The following is a 19,663-nucleotide window of genomic DNA, read 5'->3' on the forward strand; positions in this document are numbered from 1 at the left end:
TCACCTGGGACCACGTCGCCTGTACCCGCGTCTCCCCCAGGCCTCCCCGCTCACCTGGGACCACGTCGCCTGTACCCGCGTCTCCCCCAGGCCTCCCCGCTCACCTGGGACCACGTCGCCTGTACCCGCGTCTCCCCCAGGCCTCCCCGCTCACCTGGGACCACGTCGCCTGTACCCGCGTCTCCCCCAGGCCTCCCCGCTCACCTGGGACCACGTCGCCTGTACCCGCGTCTCCCCCAGGCCTCCCCGCTCACCTGGGACCACGTCGCCTGTACCCGCGTCTCCCCCAGGCCTCCCCGCTCACCTGGGACCACGTCGCCTGTACCCGCGTCTCCCCCAGGCCTCCCCGCTCATCTGGGATAGACTGGGGCCCTCATGTCCAGGTCAGGCCATCTGACCTCGTACACTCTGTTCTGGTGAGGTGCTCTCAGGGAAGAACCCACAAAGCTCTGCTCCCGTGTTCAAAACTACTGAATTGAAAAGGCTTCCACAAACCCACAGGCGGTGCGTGCTGGGTGTGGGGCCCGTGTCAGGTCTGTGCTGTGCCCTGCAGAGAGCCTGGCTTGGGGTGCTGTGGCCGTCCCACTGCCCTCTCTGACATGTGCCCCGGCCTGGGGGTGAGACGGGTCCCTGGGCCACACCACCTGTCCTGGTTGAAGCATCACTGAAGTTAAGCTGAGTTTGGAAAATGTCTGGCTGTTGTTAACGTGGCCTTTTGTGTCCTTACTGTCATTCCAGGATGGGAGTCCCAGCTTCTGGAAACAGGATTCCTGGGAATCTTCCTGTGCCCTCTTTGGACTCTGTCTCGACTGCCCACAGGGACCCCCCCGTCCCAGATCGTTCTGTGGGGCTTTCGGTGGCTGATTTTCAGAATCATGCTTGGAGCGGTAAGCGGAACCTTCAGTGGCTAGGCTTCAGGAAGCGTGCCGCAAAGGAGCCACGCCTCGCTGCCTGCTGGCTGGGCTGTGCCCGCGGGGCCCCTTCTGCTGCTTTCCGTGTTCGGGGGCCTGTTTCTGAGTCCTAGGAGTGCCCCCGGCCCCCAGTCCTGTGCACAAGCACTTCCTGTGGGGCCTATCTCGACTCTGAGCCCGCTCCACAGGGAGACTCACGGGCAGAGTCCCTCCTGGGGATTTCTGGAAGGTCTGAAATGTTTTACGTGGTTTAAATCGGGAAGGGTGGCAGCGGGTCAAGGACACACAGTCCCCTGTGACTGTCACCCCAGAGAAGCCGTGCAGAGTCCTTCCCGTGGGCACCTGGCTTGTTGGCCCTGAGAAGCGTCTCCCAAAAGCCAGGCGTGCTGGCGGCCGCCTCGCTCCGGCGTGGCCGGTCGATGCCGTGGCCCGCGTGCTGCCCGCCTGGCGTCCTCCCGGCTCGCGCCCTCCTGGGCCCTGGCGACCAGGGTTCCCCGGCCGCAGACTCCCACGGGGCCCGTGCAGGGGCGCGTCGGCTTCCACTCCCCCTCCCGTCCCCCTCAGGTGTCTCGGGAACATCATCCGAACCTTCCAGTCAGGAGGGACTTGGTTCCTTTCGGCCTGACTAGCGTCCGCTCTCTTGGGCTTCTCACTCTCCGCCGATACGATCTTGCTGCTTATGCCGGAGCACTGACTTCCTTTACGTCGGGAGCCCCGGCCCCCGGGTGTGCTGAGCCACCTGTCTGCTTTGAGGTTTCGCAGGTGCGGGCGCGCACGAGCTCACAGAGAGCACGCTTCTGCCGCACACAGCGGTGGCTCTGCCCGCGTCCCCTTCAGTCCAGACGGCCCGCCGTCTCCTGTCCCCCGCGCCCTGGCACCGGCCGTCTGGCGTGCCCTGCGCCCCTGGCAGGAGGCCCTTGTCGCTCTCAGCCTGGGACAGCATCCGTGTGTCCCATCCCTGACTGGGGCAGGCCCTGCCGGATCTCTGTGGGGCTGCTTTCCGTCCCTGTGCAATCGGTGAGTGTTTTGTGGCCGGGTCCCATAGAGTTCCGTGGCTGCCGCGTCGTCGTCAGATGTCCTCCCCGCCTCCCGGCACCGGTCTGCCCCTCCGTGGCTGGCGTTAATTCGATGCCCTTCGTCCCCATTACCCGTCTGGCCTGTGGGAGCCCGTCTTCGTGCCCTGTCGCCTCAAATCCTGAGTGGCGCCAGCCTTTAACTGGGAGTCGGAGGTCCCTGAGCAGGACAGGCTGCCCCAGGTCCGTCCTTCCTGCCGGAAGCCCGCGCTCCCACGCTTCAGACGCCCTCCTGGGCATTCGAGCCCCTCATCCCCGTGTGACGACCGTCCGCGGCCTGGTTACTGCCGCATCTGGGGCTGTGTGGCGGGTGGGGGCGGGGCACCAGAAGCAGCCGCAGTGTGGGAGGTGGACGTGGTTGGTGAGCAGCACCCAGGCTGCCAGCGAGGGGAGCCTCGGGGGCCCGCGTGTGGCCCCGACGTGGCCCGCAGGGCTCGCGACCCCGGGCGGTGCGCGTCGCTGCAGGTCCCGGGAGCTGGCGTGCGGGGCGAGCGCGTGGCCAGACCCCGCCACAAAGACTCCTCGTCCGGCGGTCAGACGGCGGGCCTGACGTCCGCGGCTCCTTCTCCTGACACACGGAAGTTATTTGCTGTGATTGGCGGGCGTGGTTGCGTGTCCGTCTGGGACTTCGGTTTGGAGTTTTTCTTCAACTACTTTTGAAAATCCAAGGTGTCTGCTGTTCGAGTCCCTCACCGGGGACCGGCCTGGGACCGCAGGCTCCCGAGGCAGGAGAGCGGCGGGGGAGGGGCGCCCACGGAGCCTGACAGCGCTCAGGCGCCTCTCGTGGCACTTTGATTGACTGTTCGCACCAGCTGGGTGAAAACTCATCAGGTGCGCTAAAAGGGGTAATTACTCGATTGCGTCTGTGTTGGGTGCCGCTCCTCCCCCTCGGCTGGAGAGCGGCAGCGGGGAGCAGGCCCGGGAAAGGACAGCGCCTGTCGCTTACGCGGGGAGAGGGCCGCACGGGCCCGCCGAGGACTGAGCTGCCTGCAGGTGCGGCCCCGGCCTGACCTGCGCCTGCTCACGACCGGCGCCGCGGACGCAGAAGCCCCCCGGCCGCCGTCTGCTGTGGTCCCGGCGCGCTGGGCAGTGACCGCCCCCCCCCCCCCCGAGGGGGCTCAGCATGGCCTCCCCACACACACGGCCCCCGGGCCTCCTGGGCCCCCGAGGCGGGTCAGCGTGGCCTCCCCAGCGTGGAGCCGGCTCTGCCTGTGAACAGCTGGAAAGTAGGCCTGGCACGTGACGCATGCTGGACGGCAGACAGCGGGGGCGGGGGGCCAGCGGGACACGTGGCGGGTGCCTGGCCGTCTACGAGGGGGCAGGGGCGGGCGGAGGGAGGCCCAGAGTTCCCTCGGCCCGCATCCTGCTAGAATTCGAGGGGCGAGGTACAGAGAGGAGGACCTGGGCCCAGAAGGAGCCCCGAGAAGGACACAGCGCCCCTGCCGACCTGCAGAGGCGCGTGGCTCCCATCTAATCCCGACAGACAGACACTTAACTGACGCGGCCGCCCCGGTGCCCGGTCCGGATAGTTGTATAAATTGAGATCATCAAACCAAATAAGAAGCACCTTCCACTGAGAAAACTCCAGGCCCAGAAGAGACTTTACTGATCAGTCTGTAAAACGTTTAGGGAAGGAAGTGAATCCTGTCCACACGCATCCGCGACACAGAGGAACCCCTTCTGGGCTTATTTTTGTGAGGTCAGTGAGGACGAGGACGTTTCAAGAAAAGGAAATTACATAGCAGTCTGTTCAAGGGCACCGGGAAACACTCTTGAATTATTAGCGAACGAACCCAGCAGCGCCTGAGCCGCATGATAGACGGGCTTTCCGCGGGATATCGAGTGGACGTAAACGAACCGATGCAATTCACCAAATGACCAGGTAAGAAGCAAGTTGACAAATGCCGTGGTCATCTTAACTGACATAGGAGGAGAAGCATGAGAATTAAACACTCATTCACAGCCGACGAATCTCTGGCGCCCTGAGAATAGGTGTCCTCCGCCCAATACGTGAGGCACCCACTCGATGCCGCGCTCACCTGAGGACACCGCGCGTGTCTGCCGAGGCGGAGCGCGAGGCGGAGCGCGTGCCGGGCACCCACTTATCCCGTCTACCTGGTGTCGTACTGAAGATTGTAGCTCGCGCAGAAAAGCAAGGAAAAGCAACAAAAGCCCCGAATGCGGGAAGGGAGGAAGTGAAGGCACCTGTCTTCGCGGTGGAGGGGTCACGAGGTCCTCAGGACCAGCGTGTGCAGTTAGCCAGGTGTGGGATTCACGCTCAGGGCACACGGATCAGGCCAGCAGAAGCCGACAGGGAGTGAATTTGTGGGGTCGTCACTGTCGTGCCGTCCGAGCTCCTGTCTCCCCGCCCGCGGCGCCCCGGGGGCCCCACAGAACCACTACCCAGCCACCCGCGAAGGCGCCGGGCCCAGTGGGGGTGTCGCCTGGAGCCCTGCGGGCAAGATGCCACAGCAGGAGCCAGTGACCCCCACAAGGTCTGGTGACAAAGGAACTTCTACCTTCCCCGAATCAACCTTTTCACATGCGTGGGAATCATCCCCGGAGCGGCGGGCACAGCGTGTGAAAACCTGAGGTACGAGCCCTCCCCAGAGCCCCCCAGTGCCTACGACTCGCCCACGGGGGGCGTTCCTCACGGTCTGCCGCTACCCAGACGTGGACACCCACGGTGACATCTGCCTGGACACCGTCAAGGATGTGTGGTCTGTGTGTGTGACATCAGGGCCACCCTGCTGTCCATCCAGACCCTGCTAGGAGAATCCAGCACCCATAGCCCTTTGAGCACACACGCTGTGTGAATAGCCCGGAGAAACCTCACAGCCTTTAAGAAGTACCTGCAAGAGGGGCGCCCGGGTTGGGTCAGTCCGTTGAGCGTCCGACTCCGGCCCAGGTCCTGCTCTCACAGTCTGTGAGTTCGAGCCCCCACGTCGGGCTCCGTGCTGACGGATCAGGGCCTGGAGCCTGCTTCGGATTCTGTGTGTCCCTCTCTCTGTGTCCCTCCCCCACTCTGTCTCTGTCTCCCAAAAGCAAACAAACATTAAAAAAAATTTTTTTAAAAGACATGTCTGCAAGAAACCTGCTCGAAGCTGGTCTCTCGCCAAGAACCCGGACTGTGTAGCCTCTCTCCTTGTGTTCTCTTTTTATCTTCTCCTTAGATCGTCTGCCCTTTCTTTCGTTTTTGTCTAGGACTCTGTATCTTAAGCTGTGGTGTCATTTTTGTTTCGTTTCTGTTTTTTAAATGAAGTCTCTGGTTGAGCCTTTATGAATACGTTAAATAAATACAGTGGTTTGTTTTTTACCTGCCTCCCCCCCCCGAAAAAAAGAAAAGAAAAAGAAAATGTAAAATATGTCATTAATAACCTCCAAAACCATAAAATACTCGGGAAATTTTAACAGAAGTCTAACACTGTTCTCTGAAAGCTACCATCGTTGCTGAGAGAAATGAGAAAGGCTTAAAGAGACAGACACACTTGTGTGAGTCAGAAGCCTCAACACTGCTCAACTGTCCAGCTCTCCCCAGATCGATTTATAGATGCCGTGCAACCCAAACGTAATTCCAGAAGGATTTTCTTTCTAGAAGTTGGTGAACCGATTCTTAGATTTGTTTGGAAACGCCAAGGACCTAGAATAGCCAGAAAATCTCGCCTAAGAGGCACACCCTTGTTCCAGGGTTTCCCAGGAGTCGCAGTTGGTGAGACGGGCAGTGGGGGCACAAGGACAGACAGCCAAACCCTTAGGAGGGTCAGCGAATCCAGAAATAGCCCCACACCAAAATCACCGTGACGCACGCTTTGGACAACTGACCGAGTCGGTGCCACCAAGAAAGACAAGGTGCTTCTCTGACGTGCAGCGCTCGGGCGTCTGGTTACCCACAGAGGCCGTGAGCCCCAGCCCGCCACTGCGCGCGGGAATTCGTTCGAGGCGGGTTCCAAACGTGAAAGTGGAAATCTCAACACTTCTTGAAGGTAACGGGATGTTTTTGAATCAGAATCTTCTCTTCCCGACAGACACGAGCGATAGACGGCACCCACAATTCCTCTGCCCCGCACGGGAGCCCGTGTCTGGGCCCGTAAAGGACGCAAGAAACCCAGCGGTCACGACGATCAGCGTGAAAGGGGGAAGCTTCAGCAGATACCCCTGCAAACACTTGAAAACTGCCCAGCTTTCCCAGCCGTTAGGGAAATGCCTGCCAGTCCACGCGCAATGGGATGGCGTGTGCGCCCACAGGACCTGCCGAACCCACAGAGGGCAGGACCACACTGCAGCGAGCGTCCTGGCTCGGGCCGCACCAATCACCGCAGACCGAGTGGCTTGAGCGGTGCTTCCTTCCTCCCGGCATGAGGCCGGCGGTGTCCCAGCGCCTCCCATCCCCGGTGAGGACTCTTCCCGTGTCCTCATAGGGGTGCGGGGGGACAGCAGCCCCGGTGTCTCTGATGGGTGCGCTCGTCCGGTATGCTCAGGACCCTGCCCCCATGGCCCCACGGACACTTAATTACTTCCTCAGTCTAAATGCGGCTGCGGGGAGGGCCTGGGGAGGACACGGCACCGGCCCTTCACGGCAGGGGAGTGAACCAGAGAGGGACTGGCCTGTGGTGCTCTCCTGCGGTCGTGAGAAATGGTGTGCAGTTCACGGAAGGCGCGACGCAGTTACCTACAAAGTTAACCTACTCCACCCCGTCATGCTTCTGTCCTCAGGATGCCTGGGAATGCACTCCCCAAAACCCTCCCCCGGCACCAGGAGCTGGAGACCAACCACGGTCCATCGGCAAGAAGATGGGGACCAACCGAGCTAAGTCCCCGGAATGGAGGCACCCGGCACAACAGGGGCACGAGTCCCGACACGCAGCAGACCCTGTGACCTCGCAGACGGCGCGTCAGGCTCCTCGTGCGGGGGCTTCCGGAACCGGTGGGGCCAGCGTGTGGCCAGGATCCGGGGTGGGGACTGACTGGGGGGGCATACTGGAACGTGGGGGGCCGGGGAAGGGTCCCCCATGCTGGCGGGGGAGGCACCCAGGCGTGCCCGTGCACAAAGCTCCTTGGCCACACGCTTCGGGCCTGGATGTAAATCATTTTTTTAAACCCGACGAGGCAAGCCGCCGGGGGCCTCCAGGGAGGTGGCCGATCGGCCCCTGTGTCGCACAGACAGCTATCTCTGTGGGCAGGGCTGGAGACCGGCACGCTGGCAGGTTTTCCTGGGGCTTCTCCGTCGCGCAGCAGAGAAGACCGCGTGCCCGCGAGCCCTGGAAAGATGGTCAGCCTGGCCGGATCTGCGGCCTGAGCTAGAGCCGCGCGACGCAGCCTCCTGGCCAGGCTCCCCGCGCCAGCTGCGGGGACGGCGGGCGGCCACGTGGCGCGACCACCCCGTCGGACTCCCTCCCTTGGGGCAGAGGCGCGGGTGTACCCTCCCGCTGGAGTGGCACAGGCCCACCCGGTGCTTCTCTGCAAGAGTCAGGAGCCCTTCTCCCAGGTTTCAACTCAGTCTTCGGCTTTAAAGGCACAGATTCCAAACACATTAGTGGGGAGAGGCTTTCCATCTGCAGAAAATGGCAAACGGCGTGGGTGTCTGAGTCAGTGTTTAATAGGTTGCCTTTCATCATGCTTTAAAAAATTTTCACTTTGTTCTCAAATCTCAACTTCTGTAAAGACAGACACAGGTACGTGTGTCTGTGGCCGAGTCGGCGCTGGCCGGGTTCGTCCTGGAGACGCTGCCTGTCACCGAAGCCTGAGCCCTTTGCTCCTGGAGCTTCCGCTCCCCGAGTCGGACCACACGGTGGCTTCTCCACAGGCCTTGGCGCCACAGCTGTCCTGATCGGTCCTGGGCCGGCCGGACGGCCTGCGCCAGGCCGAAGCCCGAGGTCTCGGGTGCCCCGAGTTCTGGGAGCCGGGGCAGAATCCCTGCCGCCGGGGACTCTTCGCGCTGGACGGCACCAGGGGGAGGCACACGCTTGGCCTCGGCCTGGACGACCGGACAACCGAAAGCATCTCCTTTGCCTACCTCCCTACCCCCCCCCCCCCCCGCCGGCCTCCCTGCGCGTGCGGGAGGCCCCTCCTCCGTGAGAACCTGCCGTGACGTGAGCGGTGTGGTCGCTGGCCCACGAGGAGGAGCGTGTGCACGCCGGGCCGCGGGGGTCAGGAGTCGGTCTGATGACCGTTAGATTTCACTGCCGGGATGCGGCTGCTTCTCTTGGCTCTCGTTTTGTCAGCGCACCTTTAATTTTTCCACGTATTCTTTCCGTAGTTCCTCCGACACCATGTGCTAAATTCTTTCATTACTGGTTCACCTCGTGGGAGTTTCATAAAAAACTTCCCCACTTCTTACTGACCAAATGCAGCCGAAACAAGCCACTTTCATCGGGAGCCGTGTCTCTGCGGTGGCCGGCGCGGGTCGTTGGCAGGTTCGCCGAGCGCAGGGTGCGGCAGGAGGGGAGGCCGGGCGCCGGAGCCCCCAGGCACCTCTCAGAGGCTGGCAAGGCACGAACTTTGCTGTTCTGTACGTGCAGGTGACCCCCCAGGGACCTGAAGGAGAGAGATGCCAGCGTGTTTCCCACAGGCCGTCCTCAGCAGGTGCCTGACGACCGAGCACCGGTGCCTCTCACGCTGGGTGCTCCCACTCGTGGCTGTGTCTCACAGCAGCTGTGGCACCCGAGGCGGGACCCTTCCGGTGCTCGTCGTGGGCACACTGCCCTGCTATCCTGTTAACACAAGAGAAAAAGCCGTATGTTAGCCACCAGAGCGAGGCCTGTGGTCCTGCATTTTTCAGGTCACTTTGGCAGACCCGGGGGCCACGGCCAGGCTGCGATCATCCGTACTGTGAGAAGACGCTTTGCTCAGACGCAGTACGAGTCACCTGGGATGAACTCGACAGCGTAGACGGAACAGAACGGACGCGTTCCTTCCCAAATGCAGCTTCCCAAAGCTGAGGGGGACGGGAGACCTAAACGGCTCTGTGTCTATTAAATACACGGAATGCGTCACCAGAACCCGTTCCAGGGAGAAAAGCGCGGACCCAGATGGCTTCCCTGGTGGAATCTACCAGACGCTTCAGGAAGAAACGATGGCAGGCTCTCTTGGAAAGCAGGGGGGGGGACACTTCCCAGGTTGTTTTACATGACTGAAACAACGAAACAAAGCCTGATGAGGATATCACAGAAAGGAACAAAAGAGACCAGTACCCCCAGGAGCAAAGACCCAGAAACCCTTAGCAAAACACCCGTCAGTTTGATTCTGGCAATGACAACGCCTGGTTTCTCTCAGGAACGCGGGGTGGTTTAACATTTGAAAATCAACGGACACGGTTCCCTACAGTAACAGCGTAAAGCAGCAGCTGTGAGAAAAGCACGCGACACAAACTGACACTGGCTCGTGGCAGCGGGGGGACGTCCTGGGGGGACAGCGTCTGAGACCGAGCCAGCGGTCCTTGCTCGAGAGGAACGGGAGCCTTCACACCCAGCTAGCGTCTCTTCTCGCCGCCGCTCTCAGCGTCACGTTGGAAGTCTTGGTGCAGGAAGACAGGAAAAAGAAAAGGCATAAAGAGTGGAAGAAAAGAAAGGAAGGTGTTGTTCACACCCCTTGATTCAACGGGCTGAAAACCCAGTGGAATCTAAAAACCGACTAGCAAAATGAACACGTGAACTCAGTGAGGACGCGGGAAGCAAGGTCCGTGCGAAGCCCAAGTCGTATTCCGCGTACTAGGAAGAGACCGTTAGAAAAGCAAGTTGTGAAAATACCGTCTACAGCTGCATCAAGCAAACCTCCAATACGTGGTCACAAACCCGATGGAAGATGCCTAAGACGTGTGTGTGGCAGGTGCAGGGTGTCCGTGGCGGGTGACGTGCGCTTGGACCCGCGCTCACAGGTCGGAAGACTGCTTCACCCGAATGTGTGTGCAGATTCAGGGCATTTCCTGTCAAGGTCCCACTGGGCTTTCTGGAGAGGTTAACATGCTGATTGTAAGTTTTATATGTAAATAAAGAGAATCTTGAAAAAGAAAAACAAAGCTGGGACACCTGCTTCCTGATTTTACAGCTTACTTTGAAACTGAAGCGTGGTGTTGTCTAAGCTAGAAAAGTGGACCCAGTGAAGAGGGTCCAGAAATGGACCACATCTCCCCTATTCGGCTGATATTCAGCCAGGGTACGGAGTCAAGTCAATGGAAAAAGGAAAGCCCCTCTTTACAAAAGGTGCCGAAGTCACGGGAAATCTGCAGAGGAACGAAAATGAGCTTGGACAGGATTTCGTTTGCACCAGACCCTACTTTGAGGTGGACCACGGACCTAAATTTAAGAGCGACACTGGCAAGTTCCTAGAAGGGCACACGGAGGAGTACCTCTCGGGAACGTGCCCGCACAGGTGCAGTCGACCGATTTCCAACCCAGTCACTCCCTGGGGCAACCACAGAATTTGTTTTGCAAACATAAAAGCCAGGAAAACAAAGCTTTCCGAAGATAACACAGTTATCTTGGGGAAGGCATAGACTGCTCCGATGGCACAAAAAAACAGTAACCATTGAAAAAACTTTTTTGCTAAATGTACTTGACTGATATGAGAAACCTCCATCGGCAAAACCACACGAAGAAAACGAATAGGTAAGCTAAGACTAGGAAAAATATCTGCAGCGTGTACAGGCCCAAGCAACAATTAACCCACAGAATACTCAAACCACGGGAGAAACGCAGGCACGCGGCTCGAACACACTGGGAGGAAGCAGATCTGAGAAGGGCCGGGAGCCCGGGAAGCGGGGCCCGGAGCGCCCCCCGCACTGCCCGCTACTTCGGGTCAGGGATGCAGCCTCGTGGCACAGCCGTTAGCAGGTCCCACCCGGCGAGACGCGCACCTGCCCCGGCGAGCCAGCCTTCCTCTCCTGCGCCGTGCCGGGACAGGGGACGACCTGCGTCCACACGGAGGCCGCACACGCCCGCACGCCGCAGGTCAGCCCTGTTCAGAACGGCCAGACCCGGGAACAACCCAGGGTCCGTCAACAGGGGTCAACGGCGGTGCGCTCCTATGAGGGGCCACGCTCCGCCGTAAAAGGGAGCCCGCTCCAAAGGCGGCAACACGGATAAACCCCACAACGCGCGGAGCACAGCCTGGTAAGTCCGCGGGGGTGAGATCCCGGGGAGGCCGAGCCGGCGCTGGCCGCCGTTCCGTCCAGGCGGGCGGGGCCCGGACCAGCTTGGAAAGGGTCACAGAGAACGTTCTCCAGGATGGACATCCGCTTGCTATTTGGGGTGGGGGTACCTCATTGTGTGCAATCGTCAGAACACGCTGAACTTGAGACTTCGGATGTGTTTCGTTCCATGTAAGTCGTAGCTTCCACCCTCTGACTTGAGGGTATCGTGGGGTTTTACACACGGCCCCTGCGGCGAGATGCGGCCCCGATACACTCCGCACACCCGGGGACGATGAGCGAGTGCAGCGTAACCGCGCAGCCACCCCCGGCCCTAGGGGACCCCCGCCGCAGAGAGCGAGGGCGGCCCCCAGACTCGTCCACGGAAGCCACGTGTGGGGCGCGGGGTCGGGAGCAAGCAGGGGCCGCTCTCCACGTCCAGACCTGTGCGCGGCTGTGACACTCGCTGGCAGGGGGACAGTAGCTTCCCGTGAGCACGCGGAGCACACGTGTCTCGATCTCCTCCGGAGCCGAGCCGCCTGCCGCCTCCGTGTCCCAACCGCACCTGGGCCTCTTCCTCCGGAGGCTCCGTCACTTCTGTGGGAGGGAACGTTCTCGGCTGCGAGGAGGCCACAACTGGGTAGCTCCTCCATTTGCATTTGGATTGCTTCTCTCCCCCCCTCCCCCCCCACCCCCCACCAGGCCAGTGGCTGCCCTGAGGGAGCAAACTGGAATCATCCAGACCTCCAAGTGGGTGGGGGGGGGGAGGTCGGAGCAGGGAGCTTCTGAGCTGGGGGAGGACAGAGACTTTGAAGTCTGGCCCTCCTTGGAGTCAGAGGCCTCCAGTAAGACTGCGTCAAATGTAATTAAATGGGGTGCAGCGCGCCACCCCATGACGGCCGAGCCCAGGCCGATGTCGCCAGTTCCTCGACACCGAGTCCTGGGATCCCCGCTCGGAAAGGAGAGCGGTTATTCCCACCTGCTCCAGCGAATTAATGCGGGCGGAGGAAGGGGTTTTCCCGTGAGGCTGCACTGTCCTTCCCAAGAGCGCCTAGGGGGCCAGACCTCAGACTCCGGCTCAAGAGGCGCCGTGGGGGTTTCTGGAAAGTGCTTTCTGCGGTATTCTGACCTCTGGTCCCAGCTTCAGCCCCAGCTCGTGTCCCTGAGCCTGGCCCCTCGGCCCCCCTCTGCCTCCATCTCCAGACGCTCGCCTCCAAACGACCCAGGGCCTAACGGGCATCGAGTCCTACAGCTCACGGGGCCCGTGGTGTTCCCTTGCGTCCTGTGCAGCCCGTCACACAGCCTGCCGCAGGAGGACCCCACACGGAGGCCCGGCCGTTCTCCAAGACCTCTCGGGCCCAGGGGGCAGGGCGGAGGGAAAGCAGCGTTAGTCCCCCACCCCCGGGTTTCAGGCCAGCGCCAGCTCACTGGATTCAGCAGGTGGTCTCTGTGTAACTGTCCCTTGGTCTTGGAGGGTGCTGGCGGGGCCCTGCGGGCGTGGAGACGGGGCAGTCCCGAGAGGCCCCGCCGTGTGCCTGAGCCCCCGGCACCACGTAGGGGGCACATGACTGTGAACCCCAAACGCACCTGAGACACACAGATTCCCCCCACCTCGCCTGCTGAGGGGCACACGGGGTCCTGCGGGCCCAGCTCCGCCCCCAGAGGAGAGGGGTGGCGGGAAGCCCGAGTGGCATCCCAGACCACCAGGCTGCTCTCGGGAGGGGCAGTGCCTCCTCCCGAACCCGCAACCTCGTTAGTATGGGTGGCCCCAGGGTCACCGAGGCCTCTCCCGAGGGAAGGAGCCGGCGTGGCCCCTGCGTGTGCAGGTGGAGGCAGCGACCCGTCGGTGAGAGAGTGGGGTGCCGTGTGCGCGCAGGATGAGGCTGCCGCAGAGGGCTCCCCGGGTGTGGGCGCCCCCTGGAGGAGGCGGCCCACTGCCCGGGTGCAGCTCAGGCCCGGGAGCCCCTTCTGGCCCTCGGGTAGGAGTGAAGGCCGCAGCATGGAGAAGCCCATGTCCTTCCTGTGGGAAGGCCTTGCACCTGGCCTCTCCAGACGGGGGGTTCAGAAGCACGTTCTCAGGCCCGTGACCGTCCGGAGAGGCCCATCTGCATCCCGGGTGCCTCCCCCCGTGCCCCTGCCTCCTCCTGACTCCAGAGAGCGAGCCCGGAATGTTCTTGTGCCTTGCACTCTCCCTTCCCTGGAGAGCAAGGGTGGACGGCTGTGGGTCACTCGGCTCTCTTTGGATCTGGCCTGGCACTGGCTTGTCTGAGCCTTTTTTTTTTTTCCCCCAGAATTAATTTGGGGCTGAAAAAGGCTGACAGAAGTCTTTGTTCCTTTGACGCTCACTCAGGAAGGAAAAAATCCGTGGAAAATCTGACATCTGCACTATAGGGAGAAGTCAGCGGATGAGGAGGAATATAATTATTCTCTGCTCCCGGAAGAATGTTTCAGATTTTTAAGTGTCTCATATCAACTTAGAATTTGAATGACATTTTAATTATTTTGTTTTTTTCTTCTTTGCCTGGTTTGAATCTCCAAAGAGACCCGCTCTTGGATTCCAAGGGGTGCGGGGAGCAGAGCTGTGCTCACGGGGCTGTCGCGTGACGGCGGCTGCTCTCCTGCCCCGCGGCAGGCACGCGATCCCCGGGAGCTCGTGGCCGTCCGCGTCACCGGGACAGGCTCGTTCGGGTCTGGCCAGCAGGCGCGCGGGACTTCTCAGAACTCGGTTTTCCTGCGGACACAAATGTGCCACAGAGCTCTGCCCAGGGGGTGTGTCTCTGGCATTTGTGTGACCTAAGCAAAACTAGTTTCCAAAAGATGGGGACTCCGGTCTTCAAATAGCACACCCGGGTGCCTAGAGCTCATCTCCACGTGGGTGGAAGGTGCCGCCGAGAGGCTGGGTTGCCAGGGTGGCCGAGGGCCGGGTGTGTGCGCGACCTCCCCCCCCCAGCCCAGCACCCCATCAGAGACGGCAGTGGGTCGGGGCTTAGGACAGCAGAGCGCTAGGAGCCCTTGGGGACAGATGTGCAAGCTGACCATCTGTAAACCAAGCCCGCGTGCACGGCAGGAGCAATGCTAACTCGGTCTGTCAGGAAGCCTGAAGGGCCACCCCGTGTCGCTGGGACTCCCGTGTCGCCTCTCATCCCTGCTCCTTTGGGTGTTACCGTGTCCTTGCCGCCCGCCAGCCCGAAGTCTCGGCTGCTCCCCATGCCGCACCCATCCTGTGGGCTCCGTGTTCCAGACACATCCCAACCCGGATGGTCCTTCTGCCTGGACAGCCGCGGAGGCCCCTCGTCACCGATATCGTGTCCCTCTCTGGCCCACTCCGTCCCCACCCGAACCTGAATGACCCCAAGGCCAAGGGGACCCTGGGAGTTCCCGAACACAGCCTTTCCCGGTCTGCTCAGCTCCAGACCTGCCGGCCCGGGTTCCCTCACACCGCTGCCTGGCATTTCTGCCCCTCACTCCTCCTGCGGCTTGTCCCGGCCTCTCCAGGGCCGCCCACCTTCCTGCTCCAGGGCCCGGGTTCTCTTCTCGGCACCCTCCACGTGCCTGCCCCACCGCAGCCAGAGAAGGCCTCTTCTGCGCCAGGCTTGACCTGTTGAGTTCTATGTGCTGACTACGCGGGTGGGAAGGCGGGCGGGCGGGTGGAAGGGAGGTAGGCGGGAGGGTGAAGCTGGTAGGACTCGGCCCAGAACTGTTGCAGCTGTAAAAACCACGGTCACGAGGGAAAGCGGAGCCGCAACCCACGCCCGCTTTCTGTCGGTGCGGCTTCTCCCCTTCTAACCGAGCTGTTATGTAAGAGACGTCGCAGCAGAATCTCTGGGACCCAAGCGGGGTCTCCAGGGCCGGCAGCGGACAGCCCCCTCCTAGGAAGGGACCGCAGGGAGCTGCGAGTTCCCAAGAGAAAGCGGGGCTGGAGGCATCCGACCGACAGACGAGCCGCTGTGGTCCCCGAGGCTGCAGACGGGCAGCCCTCCCTGCACGGCCTCTCCCCTGCGTGCCCGGCAGCTGAGCCGCTCCCTGGGCACGCTTCAGACCTGCTGTTCGTGGGGGCGGTGGGGACGTCCCCTCCTGCCCAGCTTCCTCTGCGTCCATAGAAGCGTATGCAGATCCGGGGCCTGTGGCTTTTCCAACCCGTCCGTTTTTAAAGCCTCCCAACCGCGTTCCTGCAGTCATGCTCAGAAAACCTGTTTTCAGGGTGCCTGGCCGGCTCAGTTGGAGGAGCCTGGGCCTTTTGATCTCTGGGTTGGAGTTCAAGCCCCATGTTGGGTGTAGAGATTACTTAAAAAATAAAAAATCTAAAAAAAGCAAAGGAGAGCTGAGTCTTGCATGAAGCACAGAAGGAACTGCCTTTGTAGGAGGAAGCCGGTGTTTTCTACACGTTAACACGGGACTTAGTCACAGAAAAGCCCCAAGCGGGCCTTTCGTACAGCTTCGTTCATGTCTTCTCTGGTCCGTGTTTCAGGTGTGAGAGAAGTTCTGTCCCTCAAAGCTTCCTTTGGGCGGCCCCACCGTGGCGGGTTCGCGTGTCGTCGGGAGCGGCTCACGTCCTTCTGTCTTGTCTTGGCAGGGCCTCATCAAGATCCGGGGGGACCGGTGCTGGCGGGACCTCACTTGCATGGACTTCCACTATGAGGTGAGCCCCACACAGGGGACCCGCCCGCCGTGCCACAGGGGCGGCCTCTTGGAGGCCACGGCTCGGCTCACAGGGCTGCCCCCTCCTGCTTTTTTTCTCGGGAGGGGTGGGGGGTGATGGGTAGGTCACGAGGTGGCTTGCAGTGCCCCAGCACGTGGGGAGGGCTCCGTCCCGGAGGACGGGGCTCCGGTGCCCGTGGCTGCGGGCCCGGCGGTCCCTTGGGCACCGGTCCCTCCACCGCTGTCCACGGTCCTGCCCGGGCACCCTCTCCGGGCAGGTGGGCTGGCCCCGCGCCACCCCAGGCTGGGAGGTGCTCCACTGTGCGCCCTGCCCCCCAGCCGTGGCAGACGGACGTGGGGGCAGGCCCCAGTCCCACTGTGCCCACGTTTCCAAGGCTCCCACACCCCGTTCCCCACCCCTCCCTGGAACCCCACCCAGGTCCAAGCCCTTCTGGACGTTCGTGTCCCTTCTGACCGCTCATGTTTGTGGGGGGCGGGGACCGCACTGGCCCATGAATGAATTAGCCCGAGAGCATTCGGTGTGTGTGCACAGAGAAGCCCTCCCGGGTGCCACGTCCCTCTTGGTGACACTCCTGGCGCGCGCCTGTCGGGACATTTCCTTCCGCGTTTCCCGCTCCCGGCTTGCGGCTCCAGTACGGGAAAGGCAACGTGCTCTGCCCTTCTTACGAGGCGCTTGCTTGCAGCCCTCCGCCCCTTGGGGGTTTTCAGTCCTGACGTGTTGAGTAGATGCCGACTCTGAGTCCCAGGCACGTTCGGCTTCGCGTCCCCTGTCAACCAGCCCGGGGCAGGGACGTCCCCACGTGTGCCGCATTTCATGGGGGTAGGAGACCGTCCTCGGGGCACATGCGCCACAGACTCCCCTCCCCTCCTGCCCACGGGCCCACGGGTCCATCCCTGGGTCCTGCAGCCACCTTGCCACAAAGTTCCAGACAGTAAATGTTCCTGGCTCTGAGGAGGGAGGCGGCGTGGGGCCCCTTGGGCTGAGCCAGGACCCCTGGGGCCACCCAGCCAGTCCGGCCGCGTCCCCGCGACTGCCCGCTGTGTGCAGAGGAAGGGAGTCAGAGCAGGAGGAACAGGTGGCATGTGCCAGAGTCCCCGCGGCACCACCTGCCGTCGCGTGCCCGCAGGTCTTGACCAGAGTGGAGGCGGGACCCGGGACTCCAGTCTCTATGTCAGCAGGAACCTCGGCCAGCAGGGAGGGGCCGGACGAGCCTGCACGCGGGGTGGGCGAGGTGTCCCAGCCTCGTGCATCCTCAGAAGGGCTGGAGGCAGGTGCAGGGAGGCAGAGTTCCTGCATGTCTCCGGCCCCGCAAGGGGTCTGGGCAGACCGGGGGCGTGTGACCCACGTCTTGAGGAAGGGGCCAGCCAGCCGTGATGTCGGTGTGAGGCCAAGGCCGCTGGGAGTCCGTCTTCTAGGACAGGCCAAGTCTTGGCTCAGCGATCGTAGTGGAATCCAGGGTGTAAGGGAGCGGCTGCCCTGGGGCCCTGGTTGCAGTGCCGCTGTCGCAGACCGGGAGCCTGTGCCCCCAGGTCAGGTCTCTTGCAGGGACAGAAGCATCCCCACTGTCTAGGAGAAGCTTTTGCCTAGTGGATCGTGTTCCCCCACGCTCTGGAAGCTAGGTGGAGTGAGGGCACCCGACACAGGTCGGGGGGGGGGGGGCTGGGACCCCTCGTGCTATCTGCCGCCCGCAGAGCCCCGTCAGGTTGTCTGTGTGCCTGGAGCAAGGATGGGGGCCACACGGCCTGTCCTCGGTGACCTGGACTCCCCAGTCGGTGGCAGGTGGCAGTGGGATGAGAGAGGGCAGCTCGTTCACTGTCACGGCGCTGCTGGCGGGAGGCTCACAGGAGGGACCCTCAGGGGACAGCCAGGGAACCGGCAGGGGTGGGGGGACAGGCACGCAGGTGAAGGGGAGGGAGGGGCCTCCGGCTAAGACAAGAACCTGGAGTGCCGTCAGCATGGGGGCTGAGCCTCTGCCTCCCCAGACCGGGCAGTGAGCCGGAGGCCAGCGGGGGCGGGGGGTGGGTGGTCGGCAGACCTCCTGCCAGCCCCAAGCGCCGACAGGAGAGGCCCGCACCCGACACCACAGCCTCGGCCCGCGGTGTCCCGTCTACGTCCTCCCGTGACCTGGGCGCAGCTCCTGGTGGACTCAGAGCACAGGAGGGCCCAGGCAGGGCCCCTGCGTGTGTGTCATCAGCCTCGGTAGAGGAAAGAGCGGGTGACCTCCATGGACGCTTCCAGGGTGAGCCACGGTCCCTGCGGGTCTCACGGTGGCCCTGAGCAGCCACGGCAAAGCCAGCCGTCCCTCAGAAGGTACCCGGGGCCCTGGCCCCCGCGCTCACGGGCTCTTACACGGTGAAACCGTCCACGAGAAAGGCCCCGGGATGGCCTCCCTGCCAGGCGCTCAGCGAGGGAGGAAAGGAAGATGCTGTCTATCTGCCGACACCTCTGTTCCCTGTCGGGGTGGCCGCGAGGTACGGTGGCACCCCACGCGGAGCAGCACGACTTCAGGTAGTGGCCCCCCGTGACCTCTCTGCCCAGAACAAACGAGTCGGGATCTGAACTCGTAACCTTTACGATGCTTTAGTTCCCGGACGTACCCTGGACGTGCGCACGCCTGAGCGGGCCCCTGCCCGCAGCTGCGGGGACGGGCGTGCGGTGTGGTCTCTGAGCAGCCACCCGCCAGGTTCCACCTGCAGCGCTTCTGGGGTCGGATCTGTGCCCCACCTCAGGCCGCGGGAGGCAGTTGGTAGATGCCGGCACCGGTTTCGTTCTAAAGTCCTTCATGCAGAGGTGACTTTCCGCCTGGGACACAAATCACGTGCGGCTCCCGCGACTGTGAGGTCCTACGGTCCCTGGCGCGTCCGAGGGGCCTGTCACGTCCACTGTGCTTCCAGGCGCGACTTCCACGCCTGGGCGGGACGGCTGGCTTGAGGGCATCTGCGGGGTCCGCCTCAGAGCCTCGATGCCTGAGCAGACCCTTCAGGAGGCGGGTCCGTGCCACGCGGGGGCCCCCCGGCCTCTACCCCTCCGAGTGCGCGTGAGGCCGTCCACAAGAGCACTGCCTCGTCGGTGTTCGCTCCCGGGGCCCCGGGGCCCCGAGCACCAGCCCAGCCCAGCGGGGACTGCCTGCCCGCTGCTCCCTGAGCCTAAGCCAGCTTTTGTTTGTCTGTTTGTTTGTTTATTTTTGAGCGAAGGAGAGAGACAGAGTGTGAGTGGGGGAGGGGCAGAGAGAGAGGGAGACACACAATCCCCAGCAGGCTCCAGGCTCCGAGCTGTCAGCACAGAGCCCGACGCGGGGCTCGAATTCACGGACCGTGAGATCATGACAAGCTGAAGTCGGACACTTAACCGACTGAGCCACCCAGGAGACTTTTTTTTAATTTTTTAATTTTTTTTAATGTTTATTTACGGTCATTCTTGGCTCTCGGCCTCCCGGGTCCACACCAGGTGCTCCTTCCCGGGTGCCAGTGACCTCGGCCATGCCAGGATGCTCTCAGGGGTGACTGAGGCAGGCTGGGCCCCAGGGATGGACAGCAGTGCCGGTGGGAGCCTCCGGCCCCTCCCAGGCAGCCAGGCGTCCTCCCGGGGCTGGGCGGTGTCATGGGGGGCTGCTCACTAAACCCTGGGCATCGTGTCCTCCCTCCCTGGGCGAGCTTCGGTCATCTGCGCGTGTGAATGCCGGCCCGCCGAGCGGTGACCAGCGTCTTTCACGGCCCACACGCCCTTTCTGGCTGTGCCCGTCGGCCTCGGGTACAGCCGAGGGCACAGCTGGGGCCGCTCTACCAACGCCCCCACCAAGCACAGCAGGACCTTCCTCCTGCATCGCACACCGGCCCCAGCATAGGAGACTTCTGTTTGGGTCTCGGGCCAGTGGGTCCTGTCTGTAACTGCCACC

At 62.4% G+C, this 19,663-nt stretch overlaps 1 protein-coding gene across 1 annotated transcript in view; it reads left to right on the forward strand.

Annotated features, from left to right (window-relative positions):
• The window catches only part of LMF1 (lipase maturation factor 1), an 88,080-nt gene that overhangs the window by 48,649 nt on the left and 19,768 nt on the right, over positions 1-19,663 (forward strand). Inside the window, exons 4-5 of the mRNA XM_047097961.1 lie at positions 739-887; positions 15,682-15,747. Coding sequence (XP_046953917.1) covers positions 739-887; positions 15,682-15,747 — 215 coding nt within the window. The remainder of the gene's footprint in view (positions 1-738; positions 888-15,681; positions 15,748-19,663) is intronic.

Source organism: Lynx rufus, unplaced genomic scaffold, assembly GCF_022079265.1.
Source record: "Lynx rufus isolate CCGP_SWC_20201006 ecotype Redwood Valley unplaced genomic scaffold, mLynRuf1.p SCAF_43, whole genome shotgun sequence".
Taxonomy (NCBI): Eukaryota; Metazoa; Chordata; class Mammalia; order Carnivora; family Felidae; genus Lynx; species Lynx rufus.